Genomic DNA, 20,070 nt, shown 5'->3' on the forward strand with positions numbered 1-20,070 from the left:
GATCTGATTGGTGAACGTCACACTGTGGGCTGTTCTGTGTTTGACAGGAGGAAGTAGCGACGTAAGAAACGAGGAGCTCGTTGGCTTAGAAGGTTTTGCTGACATGAAACAACATCTGTAATGTAAGGCTGTTAAATTACACATTGCGAAAGGATATGCCTTAATGTATTTCATACGTGAGTATGTTAAATGCTTGCTTTTCACGGCGCATATGCATGTTTTCCTCATGGTGGCGGCTGTGTTGCTGTGGCTTGCTAGCTTGTTTCCCTCCAGCGCGTTAGCTCAGAAGATACAAACGTCTCCACATTTCTGGACGTTAATGTTTGAGCGCAGCCTTGCCTTTATAGCTAGCTCCACTTCCTCTAATTATCAGTCAGCAGAGGACCTCAGAGGTGAAGACGGCGCTTCATGAATCCAAACAGACAATTAGCTTACTGAAGTATCAGCCTCGTCAACATACCGCACAGCAGGTTAGCATTAGCTAACGTTAGCTAGCTATTCATGGCACAGGTGCGCAAGGTGTCACTTAACGGTTTGCCAACAGCCACTTTACGGACTTGGTGGTAATGTAGTTGTCAACATGGTTACTTCTGTGGATCAGCCAGTGAGGCACAACATCAGATCAGTGTGAGCTGCTCTGGGGCAGTGAACGCCTCACCGGGATAATAGGAAAAGCAATAAGTTAGCTTGGTGCATTTCTGAATGTATCTGAATAGTTTTGAAGCTGATGTTTCGTGCTTTATTAGGTAATCACACTAAATTCAATGCACGCTTTCTAACATCCAACTGATCAAAGGGGGTCTTTGCAAGGGTAAAGGTACACTGTGCTCGGCTTTTACTTTGAAGTCCACATTACAGAGAACACCGGCTGGTTTATCTCATTTGGTCCATCAATGATGGCAAGAGTGTGAATTTGTAGCTTATTCTATGAATTATACTTCTCGAGCTACATATTTATATCAAGATGCACTTTAGAATTCTTTTCATCAATTATTTGTCTATAAAAAGTCCAAAAATTGTGAAAGATTGCCATTAGGATTTACTACAGCCAAACAGTTATATTTATATAAGCAGTCAGTCAGCTTTTGTTTTTGTTATTTTGTTCAGTAAAGATGCAGATTAATTGCTAATGCATATGCTAATAATGTCCGAGGACGTTTTTAATTCCCTCTGGCTTTCTGTTTCTGCAGCTGAGGCCAGCATTAGGGAGACAAGTCGTCCACACGTCATCCAGATGAGGCATGCTGGAAGTATGCAGCCCCTGTATAGAAGAGATGCTGGAGTCTGGCACCAAACAAGAAGTCTCCTGTACAAGAATCTGCTCATCAAATGGAGGACCAAGCAACAGAGTCTTCAGGTGTGTAGTTTTTAGTGGGCGGATGTGAATCTGTTTATGGCGGAGGATAGTTCTGCTGTGTAATGCAGCTCATGCTTGCTGTTCTGTTGTTGTGTTTGTCTGCATGTCCCACAACTTGTCAAACAGCAAAGACAAAACATTTTTTTAAATCTGGTGCAATAACATACAGTGTGCAAAGTAACTGTAGAGGGAACAAGGCTTGTAGTGTGTGGATAAAACAGCCTGTGCAGCTGTAAGGAGAAACTAATGTAGATTTACATTGTAAATTTTACTTGACTACTTTCATTTATATACTGTATATTCAAACAGTTCTTTGTTACATATACGTCTGTAAACAGTTTTACTCCTCACAGTTAGAGTAGTTTATCTCTGACAACTGAATAAGTTTTTTTGTCCTTGGTAACATACGAGTAAATTTTGATTTTGGAATTAAATAAACAAGATGGTGTGTGCCTCCTCCCCCTTTCACTTTCTTCATACATTTTTCATTCGGCTTTAAGTTGCACTAATACATTTTTAATGTCTCTGTGTATCAACTTTTTAGCACCAAGAGACCTCCTGCAGCTTCCTGAACAGCAGTTAGCACGGTCTAGGGCCCTCTCAAGCTGCAGTGTGAATAATAATGCTTGTTACCGCAGAGTGGCCAGCTATTTATCAGTGGCTGCTTAGGGTCAGGATAAACATTTATCCTGAGTTACCAGAAACCAAGCTAATCCTTCTATGCAGTTTTCTGTGGGAACGGGAAGACAGAACCCAGCATTGTTGGTTTGCACCGAAAATCCATGATGCTTGGAAGGACAATGTGTTTGCTAAGTGAGATTGTACTTGTGGACACACATAATCCAGGTGAACCAAATCGCCTGATCGAACCCGGCAGCATTTCTCGGTCTCAAGCTGTTTTAAAACCAGACAAGATCTGAAACCAGCTTTTGACAAGCCAGTGGCTCTGCGCCTGATTTATTGTCTCAGTTTACTGTGTTGCTCAAGGTCAAGCTATGACATGTTCTTTATGGATTGGAGGAGAGAAAGAAAGGCTCCTGTTATTCGTCATAAAAAATAAATAAAGTGGTAGGTTGAGGATGTTTTTCAGTTATGCTAGAGTTTGGTTTAACCTCTGAGGTTTCCTTTATGCGTCTGTCTTTGCAGGAACTGATCCTACCTCTGCTGCTGTTGAGTCTCCTGATACTCATCAGCACCCTGAATCCTCACGTTTATTATGGAGGCATCAGCACTATGGAGCTGGAGCGAGACGACCACTTCTTCAAGGGCCTGGGCTACACGCCGATCACTAACGTCACCAACCACATCATGGAAGAGGTGGCCCAGGAGATGCGTGAGTGCCCTAGAAGCATTTCATCCTTTGAATTCATTCTTACAGTATGAGACAGGGGGAAACTAGAAGGTCATGGGGTGCCAAATATGCTTGGTTTATGACACTGTTTTCCTTCTCTTTGTGTTTTCAGACATGCAGGATCGTCTGGAGATGTTTGCCAGTGAGGAGGACCTGGAGAACGCCAGCCTGTATGAGCCCTCCAGCTATGTCGGTGTTGTGTTCATGGACAACTCCGCTACATCGTACAGACTGCGCTTCCCATACAACCAGCTGCCCCTGCCCAGTGATTACACAGAATCTATCGGTAAAGTAAAGTCTGACAGGACTTCCTTGAATCTTTTTTGGTGATGTGCACAAACCACAGTAAGGTTGGGCAGGACCAACAAGCATTAACCCGGTTAAATCATGGTTTAACTTAAATTTAATTATATTGCACCAAATTTTAAAACTGGCTGAAATGATGAAGATTAAACTTAAACCTCTCCTTAAATGTCAGTTGAGTTCAGATTTTCATATTAATGGAAATGTATATATATAGTGATATTTTATTTCAGTTTAAATCAATAAACTTGGATTTACTAAACGGACGTTGGGCCCGTTTAGGTCCGCAGTAGAGTGGCTTGTAATGGAAATGAATATATTGTTGGCTTAGCTTGTCATGACATTGCCAAAGCAGACTAACCTGGGCCCATGGAAAAACCCTACACTGTTCATTTGGCTTCATTTTGAATAAGAATAAGAAACTGAAACCATCCAGCTGTCTTTCAGTGGTCAAACTCTCCCCCCAGTAACCAAAATAGAGGTGCCTTTTTTGAAACCGAGGCTTCAGAGAATCGCACACTTTGTAGAAGCGGTATTGATCGCTGCTGACTGAAAGGGGGAAAACAGCTCCACAGTGTTTGCAACCTCATGCTGGGTTAGATTTTCATCTTTCAACAACACAAACATGAGAGTACAACCATGACGGCGCTGGATAGGCTCCAAGTCAAGAACTATGAAGGTTCTTAAGTGACTAATCCAGAGTCCAGACTGAAAACTCATTGTTGTTAATCGGTGGAAAATCCCGGCTGCTGCCTTTCACTGATACTAATCTCTCCTGACAGAATGTGTAAGGAGTAATGAGCAAATCAGGTGTCACTGAGTTTGAGGTTGGGTGTGTGTTGAATTCTGTGCCAGCGTGAAACAGAACGCAACAAAATATAGAGAAACCTCTTTTTTTTAGATGAAATCTGAAAAGTCAGGCAAGATTATCACCAACCCAGAGATGAAATATAAAGTGTTTGTCATCTATATCTTGCATTCACACACTTAATGTTGTTGTCGTTGTGCTTGTTCTCCTCCAGCCAACTGTTTTACCAGCTCGGTGAACTGCAGAGCAGCTAATTACTGGTACTCCGGCTTCATCCGCCTCCAGTCTCTGATCGATGCAGCCATCATCCAGGTGAGACGAGCCAGAGCTCGGCACCACGTTCTCCAGTGTGAAGATGCTACTAAGAATTTTTCCCTCCCCAGTGAATTTCATATTATTATTATTATTATTGTAAGCAGTCCTTGCTGATAGTCCATGTTGTCGTACAGATGCAGACAAAGCGGTCAGTGCGGAGTGAGATGAACCTGAAGGTAGTAATGATGGGTCAGCCAGGCTCTGTGGAGGTGCAGAAATTCCCCCATGCCCTCATCTCAATCTACCTGGTCCTGGCCTTCACACCGTTTGTCACCTTCCTCATCGTCAATGTGGCAGCTGAAAAGGAACACCGCCTCAAAGACACCATGACCATGATGGGGCTCTACGACACCTCCTTCTGGTGAGGAAGAAACGAGGGCGCGTCAGCCACTTGTTTAAGTTTAGTTTGTATTAAAATGATCAGTCAGATCCTGCTCCCTGTTTGCATGTGATCGTGTAAATGCTTCGCGTTGTGTAACAGGTTGTCGTGGGGCCTCCTGTACGCCGCTCTGGTGACCACCATGTCTATCCTGATGTCCATCATCGCAACGTACACGGCGTTGTTCCCCAACAGTGACTTCTTCGTCATCTTCCTGCTCATCTTCCTTTATGGAATATCATCAGTGAGTGGAGCTTTAATGCAAGGGGAAAGCAGATGTATTACTTTGTTTAAAGGCTCACTTCACCCCAAATTACATGAATATATTCTAATTTACTCCTTGTTGTGTCTCGCCATGCAGATAGTTTTGATTTGTGCAGGTTTTGACATATATATTTCTGTCTGTCTGAGGGTGAATGGATTTTTATTTGTTCTTGATGTTCACAGCCGGGAAAAATGGCTTTTGAAAAATATACCTTTTCAGGAAACATGTACCTGTTCGACTTCACAGTGCATCCACTTCCACTGTGTGTTTTTAAAATGTAGGAAAAGGAAGGAGACATGTGATTATCAGTCGCATTACAAGCATAACATCCTCTGTAATTGTAATTGTTATCTTTTGAAGGTGATTAGTTTGATCTGTCAGTGCAGCATTGATGGCAGGAGTCATGAAATACTGATTCTTTTCCCTCCCTCCTTTCTCTCTTTCACTCTTCTGTCTGTATCATCTCACAGATCTTTTTCTCCTTCATGCTGACTCCGTTATTTAAGAAGCCCAAGTTTGCCAGCACGGTTGGCTCCATGCTCACGGTGGTGTTCGGCTGCCTTTCGCTGTTCACAGTGCTGATGAGGGACTTTCCACAGCCGCTGGTCTGGCTTCTCTGCCTGCTCTCCCCCAGCGCCTTCTCAATTGGGATTGCACAGGTAATAAATACACCTATCACTTCAATAAATTCAAATGGTCATCGGGGAGAATATGTCACGTGACTTTGATAAGGAAATTCTTACTTATATGTGAACACAAACTCCTGTAGATGGAGAGAGACTCCAACACGATACAATCCTCTAATTAGCCAAGACATTTCTCCAACATTACTGTTCGAACTGTTGGTACTATTCCCCTCCTGTGACGCTCTGCCTTCACCAGCATCCATGCTAACCAACATTAGCATACATGTGACCACAGTTACTTCTGATTTTGATATTACACATGTCTGTTTGCGTAAACATAAAGAATAATCCACTAGGGGCCATGACAGTATGGAAAAGTTGTGCATAGTAATAACTGCAGCTATCAGGAATTGATCTGTAGTTGTGTGTGTTCATATATATGCTAGGTGGTTTACCTGGAGGCCCAGGGAGATGGTGCCGTGTTCTCCTCTCTGGCCAATGGCCCTCATCCTCTTTACGTTCCCCTGCTCATGCTGGTTTTGGACTGCATCCTCTACCTTCTGTTGGCGGTCTACCTGGACCAGGTTCTGCCTGGTAAGTACACACACACACACCCCGTGCACGTTAATATGATTAAGTCTTCTTAAATACTGTAAGTCAGTGTCAATGTTTGAGGATTATTATTATTATGTGTAATTGCTTTTTTCCTCCGATACAGGTGAGTTTGGAATGAGGAGGTCCTTGGTGTACTTCCTGAAGCCGTCATATTGGTCCAAACGCAGAAAGCGCTATGTTGAAGTGAGCTCAGTGTATGACGCAGAGGTGAAGGGCGCTCCTGGTGCGGACGAGTGTGTCGAACCAGTTTCACCTGAATTCAGAGGAAAAGAAGCCATCCGGTAAAAGTCTAAACATGCTTGAGAATGTCAGTCGAATGCAAATTTCTGTTTTGTAAATCCGTCTTGGAAGTACAGCTAGTTGCATTGCTGGATAGGTTGCAGTTTCTTAAAAAAAAACAAGGTGTTTCATTCAAATTTGATTACAGTTTTAGCATACCATGCACAAAATATCAGTATCTAAATTATCCATTCAGAGGATGAGCCCTTTGAAGCCCAAGGAAAGAAATGAAAGCTTTAAGGGTTTCCACTAGAAGTTGGTGTCAGGTTCAGTTAAAAATGCATTCTGGCTCTGTTCTTGGTTCGGTGCCAAACACCGCTCACCGTTTGTCCCGGCTGAGGAGAGCGTTTGCGACCAGCCTGTAATCTGAGAGCTGCTCCTCGCTGTGACACTGCTTCTGTGTTTACACTTCTCTCCTTTCTGTTTTTTCTTTTTTTTTTTCGTTGCTCCTCCTCCGGCAGAATCAATAACATCCAGAAAGTGTACAAAGAGAAGGACAATGTGGTGGAGGCTCTGAGAGGTGAGTCATGAGCACTTTGACTTGATTGGTTCTTTTAAGGTCAAACGCTTCTCAAATTGCAGAAACTGTAAAAGCACTCAAGTATAAGTGTCAATCAGCTTGACTTCACAGCATGTCCTGTTACTGCATTTAGAGAGAAATTAAAAAAATCTAACCAAGAAAAAGTATACCTTTGTGGTATGTGTTAAAAAAAATCTGTCTGCACTGAGAATAATTGGTTATTTACAGTACAGGCAGAACATTAGTGCAGAAGCTGGGAAACAAATTGTGATTTTATCATAGAAAGTATTAGGAGTAAAGTGGGAATAGAGAGGAGGAAGATTTTATTTTGCATTACAAGAGTAAAGTTGTTCTGTCCCATGATAAGACATCATTTACCTTTCTCTCTGTTGTGCATACCTACATTAAAATGTCACCACGGAAAAAATAATATTGTCCAGTCCTACTGTGTGTGCCTGTTCTATGTAAATGTGCATTTTCTGATAGATTTTCACGATGCCGTGCTTCTCCTCCCTTACAACCCCTCCCCAGGTTTGACATTTGACATCTATGAGGGCCAGATCACGGCTCTGCTGGGGCACAGCGGGGCTGGAAAGTCCACTCTCATGAACATCCTGTGTGGTATCTGCCCGCCCACTAACGGCTCAGCCACCATCTACGGCTCGCCTGTAGCGGAGATTGCAGATGCGTCAGAAATGAAGCAGCTGGTGGGAATTTGCCCTCAGTTCAACATCATCTTTGATGTGCTCACTGTGGAGGAGCACCTGAGGATATTTGCAGCCATCAAAGGGATCCCACCGGCGGACATCAATGCTGAGGTAATGTGCTGATCCGAGCACAGGTTTAAGGTCAGATAAGTAGAAGTTGTCTGGTACCAATTGATTTGTTGCTTTTACATTTTGCATCAAGCATCATATACAAGTTCAGTGCACAACATCAAGACGAGGCAGACTAGAAACATTACATAATATGACATTCCTGTCAGGACGTGGCAGGAGATTTCAGGACATTATAAAAGCCCAATCATCCGCTGACAATAAAAATAATGCGTTCAGCAACTTTTGGGAAAGAATCCAAACATTCCATTCTTTTTCTCCTCTATCTGTAATCTAAGCAGCACAACTATTCATTACTTCATTTTATTGGAAGCACCTTTTTGTTTTTGGCATATTTTTGTAAAACCTTTTGTGTAATAATACTTGAATGCATGAACATGAATCATCTTGAGTTATCGATCTGAATTTTTCCTAATACTTGATGGTTTATTGAGAAAGGAAGTGTGAGATTGAGTAGAGGGACTGTTTATTGAGAAAGTGACAGGTTTTTTTATTTATTTTTTCACCACCAACCATACAATTTAAACCATCCCGGAGTAAATGCTGGAAATCAGTCAGAGCTCACAGAGCTGAGAGAAACTGAGTCTATATAATGATGTCATATGAAATGATGTGCAATTATGTTTTGTGCATTAATTTGAAACAATCAGCAACAGCAACAGGCATGAAAACTGCAAGGAGAGGAAGAGGGAGAGAGACAGCTCCTTGACATGGGCGAGAGATGTGACCCATTATTGGGTTATCTCTCTCCCACTAGGGGAGTACAGTACATTTCAGCCTTATTAAATTAATACCTCAGAATTTAGAGCAAGCTGTAGTTACCAGATATATGTCATAATCTAGAGCTGTAACCAAATCACACATCCTGTTTTACTACTGGCTTGTACATGCACAGACACGTGTCATTGCACAACAGCTTTATGTACTCGAGCTGTAGGTGACTGGAGTAACCTCTGCAGGTCTGTCTGATGGGGGGACCACTGCCCTGGTGTCTTTAGTTAATTTGATTCAGTGGGACTCTAAACTCTTTACAACACCTCATTGTGTCCTCATACCTGGGTGTGATTTTGCTTCTCTCTAACAGGTGACCAAAGTGCTGAAGGATCTGGACTTGGAGAAGATCATGACCGCTCAGGCCAAGAATCTGAGTGGAGGCCAAAAGAGGAAGCTCTCTGTGGGCATCGCCATTCTCGGCGATCCTAAGGTACCCGGAACTTGAAATGGACAAGTGCTTCAACCGTTTATCGTTTACTTGAAGTCTGTTTTTGTAAAGTCTGTTGAAATGCTAGAGTATCAGTAACTCTGCTAGCATTTCCAGCAGGATAACATCAGCTTGTTTGTTCCCGTCAGATCCTGCTCTTGGATGAGCCCACAGCGGGCATGGACCCCTGCTCCAGACACCAGGTGTGGTCGCTGCTGAAGAGCCGCCGAGCCGGCAGAGTCACTGTCCTCAGCACGCACTACATGGACGAGGCTGACATTCTTGCTGGTTTGAGCTCTCTGTTACACATCACACACTGCACTAAAACCAGTAGGCAGATGAGACAGAATAAGCAGCTTGTGTTCATTTTTAAAGTGGCAACTTCACCCAGTTTTGTATTAATAAAAAAAATGTTTGCCGCAATCTTAAACTTGGTGTCATTCATATCAGCATCCAAGGAAATTGACTGTTTGCTCAGATAGTTGTCATGACATAGTTTCTAGCCAGAATCTTTGCTTTATCTGTTATTGTTAAACATGGAAAGAAACTTAATTACTACTTTTTTTTTTTTGTTGTTGTTGTTTTGCTTTTTCAGATCGCAAAGCTGTGATCTCTCAAGGACAGCTGAAGTGTGTTGGCTCTTCCTTGTACCTGAAAATCAAGTGTGGTGTTGGATATCATCTCAGGTGAGTAGATTCAATTTCGCTGATATAGTTTAATGTTTCAACTTTCAAGCAAATTGCTACATGATCATAAGTCACAAGGCCGTAGCCCATCTTTAGACATTTAAAAATCTTAGTGGCCCATTGGTGAACCATTCTAAAAATGTAAAAATGTACTTATTTATGTTGTGTTGTCTAACAACCTGTGTCTTAACCACATCTGGGTCACAGGTCTTTATTAAACTTTTCCTCCCTTGCAGGATGTCTATCAATGAGAGATGTGAAGCTGAACACATCACGTCATTGGTCAAGCAGCATGTTCCCAAGGCAAAGTTGTCTCGTCAGCACGAGGCAGAGCTGACATTCACTCTGCCTTTTGAGAGCATGGACACATTCTCAGGTGAGATTACAATATCTAGATATTACCAGGGTTAAAATTGTTTTTTCTAAATGGTTTAAATCACCATTGGTCCTAGTTCTCATCTTTACAGCCACGTGTTCAATAATCCATTAGCAGACAAATGCTAAAAAACTATGGCAGCTCATTAGCGACTCGGCTTCTACTGTAACTGCAGCAAATGCTGATTAATTTGCCTTTCATAGGCTTGTTCTCCGAGCTTGACTGTCAGCCAAATCTGGGAATTATCAACTATGGGGTTTCCATGACAACACTGGAGGATGTTTTCCTTCGTTTGGAGGCAGAGGCTGAAGTGGACCAAGCTGGTGAGTGTGGGACCAAAGCAGCAGTGCATGTTAGTGCATTAAAAAAAACAAAAAACGCCCAAACTACTCCCTAATTAATGACTAATGACTTTGTCTAAATGAGTATTTCTCCCTCTGTTTGTTTAATGTGTTCAGACTATAGCGTGTTTAATCGGGAGCAGGCGGAGGATGAATGTGACAACGCCTCTCTGGATGATACAGACCAGCGACTGCTGACCTTCTCAGACAGCAAGTCAGACGTTGTTACGGGTCACGCTCTGTGGCGGCAGCAGTTCAGCACTGTGGCCTGGCTGCACATGCTCAACATGCGCAGAGAGAGGAAGGCCTTCGTTTACACGTGAGTGTTTAGAGACACTTAAGACACTTCTGTAGGGATCCTTTCCGTAATGTTGTCAGACACTTAGAATAACAATCTGAGCCTGTCAGTGGCTAAAACAAGCTTTTTTAGTGGCTGTATTTTGAGAAATGCGGATTAAATTACAGCCATTGCAGCCCGGCTGTGACTGCCAGCCAAGGCGATCTACTCAACCAACTCCTAAACCACTCATTTCAAACCCAAAATATGTAAAATTAAAATAAACCCAGGCTTAAAAATACCAAACTTATCCTTTAACTAACAACAATGTACTTCCAGCCACAGTGCATCCCTGACTTTCATTATATGCAAATATACTTTGGTCTTTCTATTAATTGCATTAGTATACATTTTCCTTCTAGCAGATGAAGGCATCTGATCAAAGGACCTCTGTGTTTTCTCTCTTGCAGTCTGGCCTTGTTCCTGGTCTTTGTTGCTGCCGTGCTCGTCCTATCTCTGGCTACAGGAAACATCCAGATTCACTCCCCAGACCGTCAATTTCTGCCCATTTACCTTCTTAAAAGGAACCAGGCGCCACGGAGATACGCCACCAGCCTCCTGGTTCAGAACTCCTCAGGTGAGCCTGCTAGAGATTTTCTAATTTGATGGTTTTACATCAGGATGTCAGCTGTGAAAGTGAAACCTACTGTAAAACTTTTATTTTGAAGGCTTTTTGACTACGATATGTCCTCTCAGTGAGACTTCAGATCACCTTTCTGTCAGAAAGTGCTGCATGCTGTAAATATTGTGATGGGATACTGACTGCTATACAGCTGTTTACAGCAAATTACACAGTAATCAATAACAATTGTCCCACGGGCACAATTCTAACCGACCTCGATGATAAATATTCCTTTACTATCACTGCATCCTCCAGGTTGAACTCCTTACAAAGCAGTTTTCTTGCACATGGGCTAGCAGTGTTTTTGCTCTTGTGTTTGCAGGCTCTGATATTTCTGACTTCGTCCACAATCTGGCGTCTCAGGACATCAAAGTGGATATGATGAAGCACAGCGACTACATGGCGGCAGCTCCCCACAGCGCTGCCATCAACGTAACCGGATCTAGCAAGGTCACTTTAATCTTGGACAGATTGAATTTATGTTTTTTTTGATACCAGATATTTGTTGAAAGAGGAGATAAAGCATCAGATGTGGGCTCGGCTCTCCTGCGGCACATCCACCTACAGTTAGTGTGGTCGTAGTGGTCCAGATGAAGGGTGCTCTATCTGAGAGCCTTATATTTAGATCACCCTTTAACACTCCTCTCTGTCTGTTAACAGGGTTTCAGGTACAGTGTTGCGTTCAACAGCACCACAGTTCACTCCTTGCCCATGGCTGTCAATATACTAAGCAACGCCCTTCTAAGAGGTCTGAACGGTACTGGACAGATCCGGACCTGGACCAAACCGTTTGATTATGTGAGTTTGGAGTCAGATGACACAGGTCTTATTATTATCCTGTGTCCCTGTGACTTTTTAAAGATGTTTAATGTTTCCATTGTGACATCCCTCAGCAAATCCCAGACGCTACATCCTACGCTCTGGTGTACATAGAGGCCATCATACTGGGAATGCTGGCAGCTGGAATGCCTGCATATTTCGCAATGGACCACACACGTGACCGAGAGGTAATCACATACCTCCAGTGATTATAATTAGGGCTGCAACTAAGTTATTTTTAATTATTGATTAATTGATTAGAGTCCAGTTTAGTCCAGAAAATGGTCAAAAATGTTGATCACTGTTTCCCAAAGCCCACACAACCCAAAATAATTCTGTCAACCATCATAGAGAAATAAAGAAAACAGAAAATAATCAAATTTAAGAAGCTGAAATCTGAGATTTTGGACAGATTTTGCAGTTTAATTTGATAGTTGACAGCTGATCGATGAATTGGCTAATCTTTGGCAGCTCTAATTATGATATCTATGATCGTTTCATCTGTCCAGCAAGGCATTTGTCTCACAAAGTCTGCAATTTATTTCATCTGCAGTTTCCCATTACTGCTTTGTTTCCCAGAGACTCACTATCTTGATTAGAGAACATTTTAATAGTACACTAGATGTCAGATATATTAGTTTTCATCTGTATTGACTTGAACATTTGCCTGTTTTTTTTCTCACTCAGATCAAGTGCCGCTCTACTCTCCGTATCTCTGGTCTGGTACCGTCGGCCTACTGGTGTGGCCAGGCAGCTGTGGACATCCCCTTCTACTACCTCATCCTCTCCAGCATGACCATTATCCTCTTCTCCTTCCACACTGGAAACCTGCTCACCTCCAGCAACCTCACCGCTGTGGTCTGTACTCTAGTTTTACACAAGATTATTTATATGTACCACTCCTCCTCCAAACACCCACAGATACCTTAACACATGCGGAACAGTCTGCAAGTTTACCGATAGAGCGCCTCAGCCAACAGCTTCAAATGTACTACAATGGGTGAAAGTTCAACTCATGAAAGTACATCCACTAAAAGTGCTTGTTTTTACCACTGACATGCTCAGATTAATTTTTTACAACATTACACAAAGGCTGCGTACAGACAGACTTGTAAAATCCCTTTTGTTAAACCAGAGACAGCCGTTATATCACTCTCTTCAAAGCCACCAGACTCCATTTAAAAAAACTGTAGTTTTACCATGCAGACCACAGGAGTTGCTGGTCTAACTCTGTCACACGATCGGTTAGTTTGTTCATAAATATTGTAATATTAAAGGGTTAGTTCAAATCCAATACAATATTTGTGTCGCACACGATAACACAAACCAACGAACAGATCTTGGCTGTGGTAGACCAGCAACTGTGTTTTGCAAGGTGAAATTGCTGTTTTTGTCAATGTAGTATGGTGCAGACACTGCAGCCTGTTTTGCAGCTGCTAGCTGAGGCGATCTATTAGAAACAAAAACATTCTCAAATGAAATATGTAATACATGATGCAATAAATATTGCTGATAATCATGAAAAATTAAACGTTACCATTGAGTTACTTTTCATGACCTCTCCTCTCTCCTCTCTTAGGTCCTGTGCACTGTCGGCTTCGGTCCAGCCATGATCCTCTTCACGTATGTGTTTTCTTTCGGCTTCGCTCGAGTCCAGAGCAACAGGGATTTTTTTTCCGTCATCTCCATGATGGTGAGACAGTCTTTTGTATAAATTAATATCAATAATGTAATTCTACTTTTGGATGGTGTTCATTATTTAATTGACATGATGAGGTTTTGTTTACTAGCTGAGTGACTTGTGCCTCAGGTGTGTGTGGTGTCAGCCTCACTGGTTCAGTTGTCGTTTGTCAACGACAACCCTGGACTGACCAGAAACCTGCACAATGCCTTGTGTTTCTTCAACCCTCTGTATCCTCTCATGGGCTGCCTCAACTGCATCACCAAGGTAGGAGCTCAACCACAGCAACCAGGTCTCTTTAAGGCAGGATTATTTAACTGTTAATGAGCAGCGGCCTCTGCTGGTATCTCAGCAGCAAAGCGTCACGCACTATTCTGATGAGAGGCTTGGACACAAGTACAGGAGAGCAAAGAAAAGTTGAACACATCTGCCCCCAGTTAGACCCACAGACCAATAGCAGCTGGTGTGTGACATGGTGCCGTAAAGGATCACACATGTCTTGCTGGAGATTGTACCGGTTACATAGTGCAAGAAAAATGTTTTGGAAAGAGGGAACAGTCTCTCTGATACAAGTCAGTGTACATTTTGATGGAAAATAGTTTCATGCTTTAATGAAGTTGCTGGTAGTGATGAACCCACTGAGAATCGACACCGGCTCACCAACAGTTCTGCGTCAGCTTTAATTCTCTTTCAGCCTTTTGTAGTTTACAATTTCAGGACTCACTTCATTTTTGTCTCGTCTACAGGCAACCTTCCTCCCATCTCTATACGAGGAGAACTTCCTGTGGAAAAACCTGCTGATTGCAGTTGTAGCTGTATGTATCTAGTTTTAAACATGTTTAAAAAGTGCCTCTAGAAGTGTGTGTGTGTGTGTGTGTGTGTTCACCCATAATCCTGTATGTGCCTTTGTGCTCAGCCCTATCTCCAGTGCATCCTCTTGCTTTTCCTGCTTCGTTGGCTGGAGATCCGTTACGGAGGGAGGACAATGAAAAACGATCAGTTCTGCAGGTGATTATTAGATTTCAGGTCATAACTCAGATTACTTGGAGGCTCAGACATTCTTTCTTTTTTGTTTTTCTTTGAAATGAGTCTCTTCATGTTTGATCCAGTTCATGTTTTAATGGTGGAAGATTTTCTTTGGCATGTCCAGTTATTTTAGATCTGGATACAAAACCAGATTTGTCAGAACTGCAACTTGATCCTGTGAAAACAGACGCTCTGCGGACGGCCTCAAACTGGCCGTGGGGGATTGTTTACATGATCCTAATAGATAGAATAGATCTAAATATATGAAATAGCTAGAGCTTTCATTCTTCTTGCAGTTGAAAGGTGACACTTGTGTCATGAGCTGATGACTTCATTGCATTACATAATGTGCGGTGCAGTTGTTATAGTAGAGTTTTAGAGAAATGGGAATGTAAACATTTAGCTTTAAGCAAAAATACCAATGTAGCATGAAGTACAAATGGCTGAATATATTCATTACAGTTTGACTAAGAGCCAACCTTGAGGTTTTTCTTAAAACCTTCACAGAATCTCATCAAAGTCAAAGCCCAAAGTGGAGAGGAACCCAGAAGAAGGACTGAACGAGGACGAGGATGTCCAGATGGAGAAGGCCAGAGTGAAGGAGGCCCTCACGTGCCAGTCCTGTGAAGAGGTGAGTCAATATCTTGTCTTTTGCTACAGGAAAATAAGGAGCTGTTCAATTTTGTATTTGCTGAACACAAGTTAACACATGTTCCTCCACTGTGTCGTCTCCATTTAGAAACCAGTGGTGGTTGTGAGTAACCTGAGGAAGCAGCACAAAGGCAGAAGAGAAGGTTTTTCTCTGAACAAGACGAGGAAAGTGGCCACAAAGAACATCTCTTTCTGTGTTCGCAAAGGTAGCTTTACTCTCTTTTTTCAAGTGGACTACAGTTTATCAGATTGTTACTTTTCCAACCCATGAGGAAGCTTAATGTAGGAAAAACGTAACTGCTGTTTCCTCAGGTGAAGTTCTTGGACTGTTGGGTCCCAACGGAGCAGGAAAGAGCACCATCATGCACATGTTGTCAGGGGACACTGACCCCACTGCAGGCCAGGTACAGTACAGATGATCCTGGAGCTTCTCTCCTCGAGTTCCTGATCTCCATTTAAGACTTTCACTCAGGAAGTGTTGCTCTCATCTGGAAATATCTTCAACTTAAATTTTTTACATATTTGGGCAGTAGATGGAGATGCAGTAGTAACATTATGGATTACATTACAGCCATTGCAGCAGAGGAGATCTACTATAAATAAACCATAAAACCAATGAATGCAGATAATCTTCTCTTCTTCAGGTGCTGATGGGGGACTATAGCACTGAGTATCATCCAGTTCCAGACAATCCCCTGGAACATGTGGGCTACTGTCCCCAGGTGAACCCTCTCTGGCCCAGGATCACCCTGCAGGAGCACCTGGAGATCTACGCCGCCATCAAGGGCCTGAGGGGACAGGACGTGCCAGGTATCATCAAACGGTGAGTGTCAGCACACACTTACAGACATTTTAACCTTCGTGAACGGTGGCAGATGACATTTTTTAAACTATATGTATATTCAGCTAAGAGATGGATTTAATCAGTGTTTTACTGTTTCACCTCCTCAAAACAGAGATAAACCAATAGACACATGACGCTACGCAACAGCCCTTGTGTTGTTGTGTGTTTACATGTTGTCTGTCAATTAATAAAAGGTCTTCTGGTGATACAGTTTTTCTTGTGATGACTAGTAAACTAAAAGTTTCTGACTGTTGTTGTCAGTGTGGTGAACGCTCTGGAGCTGAAGGACCACATGAACAAACAAGCCAAGACGCTGTCAGCGGGACTCAAGAGGAAGGTGAGAACACGTTCACCGTTTTAACTACGAGAAGCCTGAACTCACTCAGCTGTCAACACATTTTTAAAAGAATCCAACAGATTTATGATTGGAGAGCTGGAGACATTTTGCTGTTATGAACATTATATTATTAACATTATTACAGCCTGGATGACTAAAAGGCAGCTCTTCAGACTCTCAGAATAAAATCAATTTCTCTTTTGCTGAATTTGAGTTGTGTGTCTTATCATCAGTATTTTATAGGGTCATGATGAATAAAACAGGCTTCCCGTGAGTTATGGAGTTTCTGGAAAGTCGTGACATTAAGGAGAGTCTGTTGCTGACAGGGAAAGTCGAGGAATTTCTAGTTATTTAAACAAAAAAATGCACTCATCAAATCAGTATTTTTGTACGATAGTAATTTTTGTAAAGTCGGCTATCCTCTGGCCTGGTGACATAATACATGAAACATAATTACAAGGACAAGCAGACAGTAATATTAAAGAGTCAGAGCTTCCTGATGGAAAGTGGGGTTAAAAGGTTTTGGCTGTGTTTTTTAGTTGCATGACATTTATAGGTCCAGGAGTTTTACTTTAGGCTCATAATGGGAACCCTGATAAAAGTTCTGCCCTTTTTCTGATGAAAACACTTTTAATTCATGTACTAATTCTGCTTTGTTTGACTGTTAACTGCTTGTTCACAGTTGTGCTTTGCGTTGAGTATGATCGGGAATCCTCAGATCGTCTTACTGGATGAGCCGTCATCAGGGATGGACCCCAAGTCTAAACAACGCATGTGGTGAGACCATAACTGTCCTCCTCTTTCCTGGACTCTAGACTTAACATGTGTTCAATTCATCATTCCATTAATTCATGCACTGTACAGCTTATCTTTAAGGGGTTGTGGGTTACATTACATTTTGTCTTATTTAAATAAAATTAATATATTATATAGTATATTTCAATCTTGTTCTTTATCTCCAGTTTCATCAGCTCTTATAAAACAGCAGTTAAAACTCAATAAAAAGGAAAAGCCAACAATAAAAACTAAAGTACACATAAAATAATTCAGTTCAGTGAAGATTTGTGAAAAAGAACAAACGTTAGAGCCAAGTTTTGCTAAAAGTGCCGTCAGTTTCCCATTTTGACAGAAACTACTAGCTTCTCCAGACGAGACAAAATAAATCACAATGTAACTCAGTTTAGCATTTTAACTTAATATTTACTTACTATCAGTTTTCCTTTGTGAGAACCAGGATCACAGAACAGATTCAGATACAGAGTGAAACCATTACTTTGCTCGAGGACCCTCGACTGTGGAGGACTTGTGTCTTCACGTGGCCTCGCTGTTTAACGTTCCTTAACCCGTCTTTCTGTCAAATTTAAAACCAGCCTCTGACCTTGGTATCTCCTTTGTGCAGGAGGGCTATACGTGCTGCTTTCAAGAACCGTCAGCGTGGAGCCATCCTCACCACGCACTACATGGAAGAGGCAGAGGCCGTGTGCGACCGCGTAGCTATCATGGTGTCCGGCCAGCTGAGGTTGGTGCTCGCAGCCGTGTGGCACTTTGACAGGATGGATGTCTGGATCACTCACTGCTCTGTCTGCTTCCCTCTGTCAGATGTATTGGCTCCATCCAGCATTTAAAAGGGAAATACGGTCGAGGCTACAGTTTGGAGGTAAAACTCCGAGAGGAGCTGACGGGGCTCCAGCAGGTGGCGCTGTTGCACAAAGAGATCCTCCGAATCTTCCCCCACGCTGCCCGACAGGAGAGGTGAGACCCGGCTTCAGCACTCATACGTTCACTTACATTCACAACTACATACGCTTGGTCACTGTTACCTTACTGTCACATATTCTGCCAGCTTTTGAGGACATTACTTCCCAAAGAAAAAATCCAGAACAGAAAGAGGAAGTAAAGCTAGCAGGAGTGCAACACACACAGTTTGTGAAATTAAAACAGTCCCTTAACTTTCTGTTCAGCTACAGAACATTCCTGTTTCATATGGAAGTATGATAGATATTAGCAACACTTCAAATCACATGATTTTAAGAGATGTTAATTAGAAATGTGTAATGCAACATACACACTATTACATGCGCATTAATTCTGATTCCTCTGTGGCAGCTTTGCTACTCTGATGGTTTACAAGATCCCCATGGAAGATGTCAAATCACTGGCCAAGTCTTTCTCTCAGTTAGAGAGTGGTGAGTCACTGCTGATCTCTCTTTTCTCATACAGCCATCTGGGATCTTATCTACTGACCCATTCACTGCAATCTTATCTGCTTTAATCTCTGTTTATGTTCAGCCAAGCAAACCTTCAACTTTGAAGAATACAACTTCTCCCAGTCGACCTTAGAGCAGGTACGTGGTTAGAAAGTGAACTAGAAGTAAACAGCTCACATTCGTGCTGAAACTGTCTCGTCTTGTCTGCTTAATGATCATTTAGAAGAAGAAATGTGGCTGAGCTGCTTCAGTGTTCTGCTTTTCTTTGTTTTGGATCATTGGAAATGGAGGATCTTTGGGTTTTTGACTGATCTGAATGTGCTCAGGTGTTTATGGAGTTTGCCAAGGAGCAGGAGAACGAGGAGGACGAGGTCGGCTCCCTCAGCACCACTTTCCAGTGGCAGCGTCTGCGCCAGGACGGCCCCGTTTCAGTCAACCACACAGACAGCATCGTGCACCAGCTTTGAAATCCGCTGACGAGGGAGCAGGCTGGTGACTGACCAGGACCGACCGATCCCAACCTACCAGGCTTCAGTGCCTGAGTGTTCACGCCAGCACTCACCCGCTCCACGCAAACTGATGCCCACCGCCCTTAAATGAACAGGACTGACCTGCGTGGGGGGGCTTGCATACGCTGGGACCGACTGTGTGTGTGTTCAGGCTCCGGGCCGCCGTGGCCCCTTTCTCTGGGCCTGAGGTGTGCATGTGTGTAACCCTCGTCCACTGGTGCTCTGTGTTTTCTTAATCGCACTGACCGAGGGGCCTGCAGTCTTTCTCGACACACTGATGCGACACCTACTCCTCTTTCTAACGGTGTTTTTTATCTTCACAGGGAGTTAGTAAAAGGAAAAAAAATCTCTATATATATATATGATATATGATATTTATGCTTTGTAATCCTTTCCATCCGTCATCCTCTGAGGGAGGCGTTACAGTGAGTGTGTTTGCTCGTCTCTTCAGATGTTTTTGTCTGTCGTGTTCGTGATACAGATTTTTTTTTTTAAAACACTACCAGAACTGGTATCCATCCACGATCGTACCAAAGCCGCACATCTCTGAACCACACACTACCACACCTCCTCACTCGTCGAAACTGAGAAGTACTTTTTGTGTTTTTTGTGTGTGCGTGTGTGTGTGTGTGTGTGTGTGTCAGTAGCATGTGCATTAATAGTTTGCATAATAGTTCCTAATCGATAAGAGGTAGTGTCCATAAGGCCTGCGTGCTCAAACACTGGAGAAGAGATGCTGCAGCTCTGCTCAGAGTCTTTAGACCTTCACAACCCCCCTA

At 42.7% G+C, this 20,070-nt stretch overlaps 1 protein-coding gene across 2 annotated transcripts; it reads left to right on the forward strand.

Annotated features, from left to right (window-relative positions):
* The first annotated feature begins 44 nt into the window (after positions 1-44).
* On the forward strand, positions 45-19,860 carry abca5 (ATP-binding cassette, sub-family A (ABC1), member 5). 2 transcript variants are annotated; one of them, XM_070851836.1, is made up of 38 exons: positions 45-122; positions 1,191-1,357; positions 2,504-2,690; positions 2,821-2,994; positions 4,034-4,131; positions 4,269-4,495; positions 4,616-4,757; positions 5,249-5,437; positions 5,851-5,998; positions 6,123-6,300; positions 6,760-6,818; positions 7,350-7,636; positions 8,739-8,858; positions 9,005-9,143; positions 9,451-9,541; positions 9,778-9,917; positions 10,121-10,240; positions 10,376-10,577; positions 11,006-11,172; positions 11,540-11,667; positions 11,878-12,015; positions 12,111-12,224; positions 12,724-12,894; positions 13,616-13,729; positions 13,847-13,984; positions 14,464-14,532; positions 14,634-14,725; positions 15,251-15,374; positions 15,483-15,600; positions 15,707-15,798; positions 16,039-16,217; positions 16,500-16,575; positions 17,258-17,352; positions 17,975-18,094; positions 18,175-18,327; positions 18,682-18,761; positions 18,865-18,920; positions 19,109-19,860. In XM_070851836.1, exons 2-38 carry the CDS (start codon positions 1,235-1,237, stop codon positions 19,247-19,249), a joined length of 4,989 nt encoding a protein of 1,662 aa, XP_070707937.1. In that variant the 5' UTR covers positions 45-122; positions 1,191-1,234; the 3' UTR covers positions 19,250-19,860. The 2 variants fall into 2 exon arrangements, with proteins under 2 accessions (XP_070707937.1, XP_070707936.1); XM_070851835.1 differs by having other exon boundaries at positions 53-176.
* The last annotated feature ends 210 nt before the right edge of the window (positions 19,861-20,070 follow it).

The sequence above is a fragment of the Pempheris klunzingeri genome, chromosome 20 (genome assembly GCF_042242105.1).
Source record: "Pempheris klunzingeri isolate RE-2024b chromosome 20, fPemKlu1.hap1, whole genome shotgun sequence".
Taxonomy (NCBI): domain Eukaryota; kingdom Metazoa; phylum Chordata; class Actinopteri; order Acropomatiformes; family Pempheridae; genus Pempheris; species Pempheris klunzingeri.

What these genes read in the sequence shown, in the direction of transcription:
- abca5 (XM_070851835.1), top strand. An exon ending in GCCTCAACTGCATCACCAAG is followed by an intron (nt 13,985 to 14,463) that starts GTAGGAGCTCAA and finishes TCTCGTCTACAG; the next exon opens with GCAACCTTCCTCCCATCTCT. An exon ending in TGCTGATTGCAGTTGTAGCT is followed by an intron (nt 14,533 to 14,633) that starts GTATGTATCTAG and finishes CTTTGTGCTCAG; the next exon opens with CCCTATCTCCAGTGCATCCT.